This window comes from Rhinolophus sinicus, linkage group LG14, assembly GCF_036562045.2.
Source record: "Rhinolophus sinicus isolate RSC01 linkage group LG14, ASM3656204v1, whole genome shotgun sequence".
In the NCBI taxonomy this organism is placed as follows: Eukaryota; Metazoa; Chordata; class Mammalia; order Chiroptera; family Rhinolophidae; genus Rhinolophus; species Rhinolophus sinicus.
The window spans coordinates 47,311,433-47,321,986 of record NC_133763.1 but is presented as its reverse complement, the minus strand read 5'-3'; the positions used below and the strand labels follow the sequence as shown (position 1 = coordinate 47,321,986).

The 10,554-nt window shown below is 51.9% G+C and overlaps 1 protein-coding gene across 2 annotated transcripts; it reads left to right on the top strand.

Annotated features, from left to right (window-relative positions):
• Positions 1–205: 205 nt before the first annotated feature.
• Positions 206–10,405, top strand: TRIM45 (tripartite motif containing 45). 2 transcript variants are annotated; one of them, XM_019730606.2, is made up of 6 exons: positions 206–1,538; positions 3,131–3,855; positions 5,105–5,234; positions 5,838–5,952; positions 7,577–7,703; positions 9,859–10,405. In XM_019730606.2, the coding sequence occupies exons 1-6, from the start codon at positions 1,051–1,053 to the stop codon at positions 9,990–9,992; spliced, it is 1,719 nt and encodes a 572-aa protein (XP_019586165.2). In that variant the 5' UTR covers positions 206–1,050; the 3' UTR covers positions 9,993–10,405. The 2 variants fall into 2 exon arrangements, with proteins under 2 accessions (XP_019586165.2, XP_019586164.2); XM_019730605.2 differs by lacking the exon at positions 9,859–10,405 and adding an exon at positions 8,512–8,787 and having other exon boundaries at positions 210–1,538.
• The last annotated feature ends 149 nt before the right edge of the window (positions 10,406–10,554 follow it).

The following is a 10,554-nucleotide window of genomic DNA, read 5'->3' as shown; positions in this document are numbered from 1 at the left end:
AACTAAAATAAGCGGGGAGAGAACTCCCAGCATGCCGTGGGCTGAGCGCCGGCCAACTGACAGCGCCACCCACCAATGGGAGAGCCCGGTCTGGGTTCGTGGGCCCAATCCGAGGCCGGAAAGGAGGCCGTCCCCCGACGCCTCAGCGCGGCTTTAAAAGTGGTCCTCTGGCCTCTCTGGTCGCCACAGAGATGAGGAGAGAGACAGTCCCCGTGACATGGTGACGTTGGCTATACTATGCCGCTCACTCCCCGCCTGGCTCTTTTCCTCCCAGCGAGGCCCGAGCCCTCCTGCCGCCCCACGTCTAGCCCTTAGCTTGGCCCCGCCCCTCCCAGCCTGAGTGGACGGGCGAAGATGTGGGATTTCCAGAGCTTATTGGATGCTGGTGGTGTCACCAGCCGCGAGGGCCGCCCCTCTCGGACGGTGATTGGACTCGCCTGAGTAGACCTGGGCAGCTGGGCTGGGATTGGTGCGAGCAGGGGCCAGAGTCTTTAGGCTTTTAGGGCTGAGGCCTGGGGAGGCGCTGGCAACCGAGGCGGACTCGGCGGGGACTCGCAGCATCCTCGCCTGCCGTGTACCCTCCCCGAAGGGCCGGGTCGAGGGAAGGAGCGGGAGGCCCCCCTACCTCATCACGCGGGGGCGAGGGTGGCACTTGTCGCGTGTCGGGCGCCGGCCCAATGGGGCGGGCGGCGGGAGGGGGGGGATGGTAGTGGAGGGCGCGAGAGGTGCAGGGGTCCAGGCGGTGGCCACGGGAATAGCTGGCACCTGGACCTGGAAACGCTTCCGGGAGGACTTGGGGGGCAGGGGAGGGCGTGGGCGTGTCTGGTATGGGATGCGGTGGAAAGGAGCGGGCGCTCCTGAGCGGATCTCTGGGCGGTCCCTTTGGGGAATCCTCTTCGTCCCCTTTGCCCTTTGATTTGCGGACGAGAGAGTCCCCATGGTCTCTGTTCAAGTTCTGGAAACTTTCTCTTTGGGTGGCCTTAATCACCTACCACTTCGTTATAGAACTGCCCAGGGCCTCTTCTGATACTGGGCACAAACGTGGGGAATATGTCCGAAAAGAGAAAACCGCTGCTGGGCTTCGTGGGCAAACTCCCCAGTGGGACTGCCCTTGGGAACGCAGGCAAGACTCACTGCCCTCTGTGCATGGGGCTTTTCAAAGCCCCCAGGCTCTTGCCATGTTTGCACACAGTTTGCACCACGTGTCTGGAGCAGCTGGAACCCTTCTCAGTAGTGGACATCCGAGGGGGAGACTCTGACACAAGTTCTGAGGGGCCGATATTCCAGGAACTCGAGGCGCACAGCCTGCAGCCCCAGATCGGCATTCTCTGTCCGGTATGTGACGCTCAGGTGGACCTGCCCAGGGGTGGAGTGAAGGCTTTAACCGTAGACCACCTGGCCATGAATGATGTGATGCTGGAGAGTCTGCGTGGGGAAGGCCAGGGCCTGGTGTGTGACCTGTGCAGCGACAGGGAAGTGGAGAAGAGGTGTCAGACCTGCAAAGCCAATCTCTGCCACTTCTGCTGCCAGGCTCATAGGTAAAGATGGGATACCCCCACCTGGTGTGGCGTATGAGCAGCGTTCAAAGGGTCAAGACAGAGAAACCCCTTGGTGAACAGATGGAAAGCAAAGTTTTCTCAAATGCCACGGGAGGTCAAAGACTAAACTAGGATGTGATAGCAAATACTCTAGAATGGTAGTTAACTCCTGAAGCCTGTTATTACCCATACTAAAAACAGCATCAAAGGTTTGCATAGTCCTTTCCGGTTTGCAAAGCACACTCAGTGATCTTGGATCATCAGTCGATTGTATAGTGAAAAATTGGACGAGGTGCTGGAGAAGCAGAAGGAATAGAAGAGCATAGCCCCTGCCTCGATCTCGTTTGATCCTTGCACCTTTTATAGGAAAGCACACACTGTTTTCACCCCTATTTATTATTCGAGGAAATAAGCACAGTAACATGTAATTTGCCGAAGTCCCACACCTGGTAAGTAGCGTGTAACAGAACCGAATTTTGAATCCAGATCTGAACGCATTCTGTGCTCTTTCTAATCCATGCTGCCTTCCCAGCATAAGGCGCTGATTGGGCCCCACCTCAGCCTTTGCCTTGTGTCCTACTTACTTGGGGACTTGGGGAGGTGGGCTGTTAGGTGCTCACTGGGGTGCAGATGGTCTTTTATGGCATTTGGTGAAGTTTGTCATCTGAAGCTCTTTGTCCCTTCTCAACCCTTTTCCCCATTCCAGAGCATCAGAATATAAAACGGCCAAGGTTTTAGGATTAGCCTAAAGTAGTTTTTAAGTTCTGCCTTCCATTTTTCTCTGGCCTCACCAACAGAACAAGTTAGTAGTCTCCAGTCTATTTTTAACTGATAATTGTCACTGCCTCGCTGCCAGCTAAACAGCTGGCCCTGTTTTCTTACCAGCCACTGTTTTAGTGCCAGAACAGGCATATAAGCTTCAAGTTGTTACAGCAGTCACCGGGGTTTCCTAGAGATTTCCCTGAATCTTTAAAGGGCTACAGAAAAGGAATTAAAAGAACTTTGAGTCTACTGACCATATCCCTCTTTCTAATAATGTTGATGACTTTTGTTGAGGAAATTTCTAGCTTGCCGCTCTGGGTGATGTAGACACTGGTCAAAGGAAATGCTCTACCCAAATCTTAAATGAAAGCTGAGACTTGTTGGGGCCAGCTAGCTGCTTTTCAATTCCCTGGGGTTTACTGCCATGCTATGTGGCACAGTTTGTCTCTTGGTGCTGGGTTTTCACCTTGCTCTCACCTGTAGCTCGCTGGAGTAGGCTGCGGCGCTTGTCTAAACTTGCCAAATTAATTCATTGGGGAAAGTTCTAGGAGGTAGCCTTAGTGTCGCAACTTTTGGAAAGTCATGTCCTAAGCCAGGGAGCCCTCATCTACTATCATTTATTCTGTACAACAGCCTCTGCAGGTGGTATTGTCCCCACTACACAGACGAGGAACTGGAATCAGAGGGGATCATGTACTTAGTAAGACGTTAGTTACCACAAGGAGAACTGAACTCAGGTTTGACTTCAGAGCCCATGCTCTGAAAAGTTGGGACGTTTCCCAGCTAGAATGGTTCCCTCATTTCCTGTCCCTGACTCTGCTTGCCCCTAGGCGACAGAAGAAAACGGCTCACCACACCATGGTGGACCTGAAAGGCTACAGCCGGGTAGGGAAAGCCATCCTGTGTCCTGCTCACCCTGCAGAGGAGCTGAGGCTGTTCTGTGAGCTGTGTGACCGGCCCGTGTGCAGGGATTGTGTGGTGGGGGAGCATCGGGAGCACCCCTGTGACTTCACGGGCAACGTGATCCACAAGCACGGGGACTCCGTGCGGGAGCTGCTCAGGGGCACCCAGCCCCACGTGGAGGCCCTGGAGGCAGCCCTGGCCCAGATCCCACAGACACACAGGGCCCTCCAGGAGCGAGTGGAGGCCGTGGCGGCCGATGTCCGCACCTTCTCAGAGGGCTACATCAGGGCCATCGAGGAGCATCGGGACAAGCTGCTGAAGCAGCTGGAAGACATCCGGGGCCAGAAGGAGAATGCCCTGCAGCTGCAGAAGGCGCAGCTGGAGCAGCTGCTGGCCGACATGAGGACGGGAGTAGAGTTCACCGAGCACCTGCTCACCAGTGGCTCGGACCTGGAGATCCTCATCACCAAGGGGGTGGTGGTGGAGCGGCTCACCAAGCTGAACCAGGTCGAATACAGCACCCGCCCCGGCGTGGATGGCAGGATACGCTTCTCTCCTCATGAGAAAGCAGGCCGGTGCCGTGGCTATGAAGTCTACGGGGCCATCAGCACCCAGGAGGTCGACCCGGCCAAGTGTGTCCTTCAAGGAGAAGGTAGGAAGGCACTGCCTGCTGGCGGTGTGGGGACGGTGGCCAGGGGCACGATGTGTAGAGATGCGTGGCTTTTTCAGCTAGGAAGAGCTCCCACGGACCAGCTTACCCAAGGAGACACACAGCGATCTCACGTAAAGGACAGGGACCCCCCCCCCCCCCCGGCCCTTTTCTGATTTCTCTGGTGAGGCTACAGTTCCTGTCCCTTCCCGGGCGTGGCTTGATCCTTTTCCAGCTGAGAAGTGTAGTAATTACCAAGGAGCTGTTTCTCAGATGGCAGAGCAGAGACAGTGCCCGGAGACGCCAACAGCAGACTACAGGGCAGGGCGAAAGCCGGAGTGCTCAGAGCCTGGCAGGCCCCAGTCGGCCTGGACCAAGTTCTGAAGAGGAGATTGTGCTTTCCCTTCTTCTGTGTCCATTTTGGCTCATGCAGGCCACGTATCATTCGCATTTAAAAGAATATGGTAGACGTGTCATTCAGTAAGGGGAAAAACAATTTCTTTTGACCACAGTGTTCTATTCCTAAAGGAAGCAATTGTGCAAACATGTATTTCATCGATCAGTCCTGACAGGAAAATTGTATCCTAGTCCTCCTGACTCTGGCACAGGAATTGGTAACTGGAGGTCACAGATCCCTCTGAGAATGACTCCCCAAGGAACACCCACTGTCTTTGGCATACATTTCTGTTCCTTAGACCATAAACCTCTCCGGAGACCTCCCAGTAGTTCATGAGCCCCCGTACAGGCTAAGACGCCCTGTTTCATAGGACTGCTGGACTGGGCTGTAGCTATTGAGAACCCCCATCCTGGCATGAGCTAGCACACTGAGGAGATCCTCACAGATGAAGGGTCCGAGCTAGTCAGCTGTACCCCCCATCTATCCAGCAGGATCTGCGCTCAGAGAGGGTAGCGTGGGGTTTCCCAACCTCTCACAGGGTCTAGAGGTTTTCTTCTCTAAATACTTAGGTCAGTCCTGAGTATTCTCAAAGCTTCCTTAGGGCTGCAGTTAAGGCCCAGGATCCTATGTGATCCAAGAGTAGCTGCTGGCTGAGACCACCAGGCTCATGAAGAGGGACTCCCAGAGGTATGCTTGGGGAGACAGACGGGAGGAGAAAAGAAAGGGAGCGGGGCGTTTAGTCAACAGGAAGCACAACCTCTTGTTCCAAAGAGCAAAAGCAAGATGGTGTCCGCTCTGGGGCACAGCCCCTGCAGTTGGCCTTCGAGGTGAGGGCTGAGTGTTTATCTTCGGCAGATCTCCACAGAGCCCGGGAGAAACAGACCGCCTCTTTCACCCTGTTCTGTAAGGATGCCGCGGGAGAGAGCATGGGCAGGGGAGGAGACGACATTCGGGTCACAGTGGTCCCCAACGATAAGAAAGACAGGTTAGTACTACACAGTCAGGTGTCACGGGTCAAAAGCACTGACGAAACGGGAAACTTGAGGTCCTTTGCAATCGGGGGGATGTTAATTGCTGTAGTTACCTCCTACCTCCCCACGATGCTATTAAAGAACGTGATTGGACCAGCTTGACCAGATGTATTTTCTTGCATGGGTTTTGGCCTATATTCAATTTTTTCCCAAAGGTCTGATCTGCCCCTCAGATTGTCTTCACCCCAAGCTTTGAATAGACTGAAAAATATTTTATATTAGATTGAATGGGGCCCTTCTCAAAATTCAGCCCCACTCGGCCACTAAACTGTGCTGGGCACAGAGTTCTGACTCTGGAATTAGAGGAGAGAGGAGGGAGGTACAGCGGAAGCCAATCGAAGAACACAGGAATGTTTTTGAGGAAGTCGTCTGTACATCAGGTTAAATTAGCATTTATGTTGCTTCCCTTCTGCTGTGACATTAATTTCCAAGACAAGTAGAAGAAGCATCCGCTTGAGATGGAACTTAATGGTGTAGAGTTTACATCCTAAGACAGTGGGCAGCTGCAGCCGGCTTGGGACAGTGCGCGGCTTCTTACAACTCTTATCTCCATGCAGTCCAGTGAGAACGGTCGTGCAAGACAACAAGGACGGGACATACTCCATTTCCTACACCCCCAAGGAGCCTGGCGTCTACACTGTTCTGGTCTGCATCAAAGAGCAGCATGTGCAGGTAAGAAATGTGCTTCCCTGAGCCCTTTTCACCTGGCGCCCCGGGTTCTGTCACCTTAGGATGTGGAGACATTTCTCCTGGGATCAGCCGTAGACGGGGACTGAATAGGATTCTCTTCTTTCTTACTTCCCTTCACTTTAGAAATGGGCGAGGTTTTGGGACTCTGATTCTTACTAGAGGAAGCTGGTGGCCACAAGAGCTCTCTAGCCCTATTTCACCTCCCAGCAATTACGCTTGCAGTTTATCGTTCTCCCAGGTGGCTTGTTGGAATGCTTAATTTGGGAAAGATACTTGAATCACAGGGGGCGATCTACCAGCAGACAAGAGTACAAGTTCAAAAAACATAAATCTAGCTCAGGATTTCCCTTTGTTCAGACTATGACCCGGCGTGGACGTCCTAGGACACAATTGGGAGAGGGATGCCCTCTTCTCTCACCTGCCCAGGCACCTACCTGCCTAACCATCTGCCCGTGTAATCCCCTACTGTTTACAGACCTGCATGTGTATCTGTTACCATGCTTACTGCCCCACCTCCACAGACAACTGTAACTTTCTGGTTAGAGATTGCGATTTTTTTTAAAATCAGGTCATACTCAACATGTTCAGCAGAATCTCTGTGACATTTGTACTCAAATGTCAGAGGCTTCCCCCAACAAGAAATCAACACCGACAGGGCCAACAAAACACCCCGTGTCGGGATGTTAGGCTGGCTTAGTCAGTGCTCTAGGAAGATGCAGGTTCCTGGCCACTTGCTTGCCTCATTGCAGCCCTGGAGTGGGCGAGGTGTTTGCATACGTTGTTTCAATTTTCTGCCAGACCATTTAGGTATAGGGATGCTCATGCAATTAGACTGAGAAACCAAACTTGCCAGAATACGTAGTACCTGCAGGGCAAAACCAGAACCTGACCCCACTTCTGTGAACTCCAAGTTGCTTTTAAAATAGTTTGTAAACTCTTTAAAAGAAGAGAGATTTAACATTTGGAAGGTTACTAAGGTGCCAAACTCAGCTTTCGCAGACCGCATGGTTCTCACATAGGGACACGTAGTATTTATTCTTTAACAAAGAAACTAGAGAATGGATGCTATACTTGAAGGAAAGGGGGCAAGTAGAGTTTCTAATTGGAGAATTATTAGCACACACCCTTGACCTTTCTCCCTTGCACATCCCTGCACCGTCCCAGAGTAAGTGGCTGGGTAAACAGGTACGGCCAGGATGCAGGGGTGGAAGGGAAGGAGGTAGCTCAGTGTGAGGGGTGGTGAGTGTCTGAGAAATTGGAGTAAGGAACACAGGACACAGGACGTCCTAGCCTTGTGGTTAAGACGCTCTACTAATTACCCGAGATGCCTCAAGAATGGAGAAGACAGACGGAAGTCAGTGATATGAAAGCCGGTGGGTTTACTGTGTATCAGGGGGCCGACGTACCAGAGGCGCAGGCCACACGCCTTGACTGTCCCTGCATTTGTGTCTGGCCCATCCAGCCGAGCACCCAGCGAGGCAGTTATTAGCCCCCAGCCGCCGGCCCCCTCCTGCTAGCCGTGTCCCTCTGACTTACACACCTGGGATGCTCAGCTCGTCCCTGACTCATACCCTGCTGTTCTTTGCTCTTGGTCCGAACACCAAAGGGCTCGCCGTTCACGGTGACCGTGAGGAAAAGGCACCGCTCGCACACAGGCGTGTTTCACTGCTGCACATTCTGCTCCAGCGGAGGCCAGAAAACTGCTCGCTGCGCCTGTGGAGGCACCATGCCAGGTGAGGGGACCAGGCGCTCTCCAAAGTCCCTCCCCTCCGGGCCCATCTCCTGGCAGCACACAGCCACTAGGTTTGCGGTAGTCGGACTCAGGCTTTGTTTCGAGACTACAATCTGTGCACATAAACGCCACAGTTCTAAAAGTCCCATTTCTAGCTTCGTTGTTCTGAAAATTGAAAGCAAACTTCAAAGTTCTGGGCTCTTGCTGTTTTGATACAGGTCACCAGTCCCATCAGCCCTGTGCTTCTCCCCAGATGCTCAGTTTGTTACTGCCTTTTCAAGCCTCCTGGCAGTATAACAAAACGTTACCCCACCTAGTTCCTTTGAGCAGGTTAAAGACATTCCAAACAAGGCAGGGATGGGGGAGTAGATGCTTAAAGCAACTGAACCAGGTCTGGCTCTTTTCTCAGCTCAGGCAAGAGATGTCATTTTTTTCAAGTATTCTGCCGTCTCCTTGCTCTAATGGTGGCCTTAAGACAGGCTCTCGCACCCTGTGGTGTAAACCTTCTAGGATCTACCTTCTTTATTTCCACTTCTCTACCCTCCTCTTTTATTCCAGTTCAAATCCAAACCAGTTCATCTCCTTGAGTTAGCACAATGTTAAAATAACACTCTTCTCAGACCTGCAGCTAAACCTTAATTGATTTGCTCTCATCAGTCCTGGGAGTCCTGACTGGAGAGGGGTCCGGTAGCCCGTTCTCGCCAGGTTTTTATTAGAGGTTCTCACATCGGTGAGTCAAAATGTTGCCAGGTGCTGTTTCCATGACAACTGCTGACGGTGCTCTTCCCTCTCCTCTGTGTACCACGCAGGTGGGTACCTGGGCTGTGGCCATGGCCACAAAGGCCACCCAGGTCGTCCCCACTGGTCATGCTGTGGGAAGTTCACCGAGAAGTCAGAATGTACGTGGGCAAGTGGGCCGAGCTCAGCAAGGAGTCTGCTCAGGACCGTGGCGCTCTGACGTTGCCTGCGTCAGCCTGTGAAGCTGCAGCCAGCACGACCTCAGATGCCCAGAAGACCCCCAGGCCCCGATGAAGTCTCAAGAAACTGACAGAATTAAAAACAAAGTGCCTTAGCTATACTCTCGAGTTCAAGTACTTTTTGTGAGTCACTCACTGATTGTATGTATGGACGGTTGAGCACAAGAGACCCCCACTGTACTCTTTGTCTTAACGATGGGTTGGCAGTGTCTTCTCCACCCGAGGAGGCTGCCTCTGTCTTGTACAGGTATGGAGGTACCTGTGCTGCTGAAACTTAGAGATCACGGGGGTAGTCTGGCTCCTCAATGTTTGATAAATAACCTTTCTTTATTTCTCCCAGAGCTGTTAGATATTTCCTTCAGAAATAAAACCTCCTTTCAGCATATCCACTTTTCGCTAGCACACACTCTTTAAATGGATTATACTGTGATCTTCCTGTTTAGGTAGAGGTCCCCCTCTTCCACCTCCGTGCCATGTTCATCTTGTACCCCCCACCCCCACCAAAGACTAGAAGATTGCTATTTGGTAAGGGCACACAAGTGGTAAGCCAATGAAGGGGAATGGTGCTGACATAGAAGCTCAGACATTGACTGCAGTTCATCTCCTGCCAGGGGGTCGAGGGACCCTCGTCCGCCTCACCTCTCTCAGCGCTTTGTTTTCTAGAGTACTCTTCACTTTTGTCTGTTACTAGGAAGTTAACTAGAAGCTTTGACTCCTAGAGCACAGCCGCTTTGCTGGTAGACTCGAAAGAGAATTCTTGGGGGAGGAAGGACACAGCAGATCACATTCGCCTTCCATGAAACATCTTCTGGTGTTTGTGGCGTCACTCTCTTAAGTCTCCTATGTCACTGACTTTTCCTTCTCAGTCTTCTGTGCCAGTTCCTCCTGATTTCTCTCTCCAGTCTCTACACATTGCAGAGCCCGAAGGGTCAGTTCTTGCATTCCTATTTCTTCCCACTCCATAGATGATCCCATCCTCTTGTGACTTTAAATACCATTTTTATACTGATGCCCCCAAATTTATCTCCAGCTCCAAATCCCAAAGGAACACACCCAACACCTGACTTAACATCTCCACTTGGGTATATCACAGGCATCTCAAATTTAAAATGTTCAAACGGAACTTGCAATTTCCAACTCTTTCCACCTGCCTCTACCACCAAACTATTTCTCCTGCAGGCCTCTCCATCTCTTTCCAAGGGAAGTCCAAATCCGCCCTGACAGGTGCTGGAGTCAAGTCTTGGGAACATCACGCACCACATCCAGTCCAGTGGCGGATCCGACCAGCCATCCCTTCAAAGCGCGTCTGCTGAGCTCTGCTCTCCTCCGCTGCCACCATCCCGGCCTCAGAAACCAGGACTTCTCACCTGGAGTCTGCCTTCTAACTTGTCTCTCTGCTTCCACCCTTCCCCTCCTGTGCTCCCTTCTCCACTCACCAGTCAGAGAGGTCCTTTGAAAACACCACAGCAAAGGAAGAAGACAAACAAATAAACAAAAAACTCATAGACACAGACAACAATTTAGTGGTTACCAGAGGGTAAGGGGGGAGGGGGTAGTAGATGATGGTAAAGGGGACCAAATATACGTGATAAAAAGAGAACTGAGTCTGGGTGGTGAGCACACAATGTGATATGTAGATGATGTATTAGAGAATTGTACATTTGAAACCTATGTAATTTTACTAAGCAATGTCACCCCAATAAATTTAAAGGAAAAATACACCTCAGATCACGTCACTCTTCTGCTTAACACCTTCCAATGGCCTCCCATCTTACTCAGAACAAAGCCAGTCTTTATACCTGTATGACCTGGATCCCTGCTCTTCTCTCATTTCCTACCCATCCCCCCACCACGCTATTCTAGCCAAACTGACTG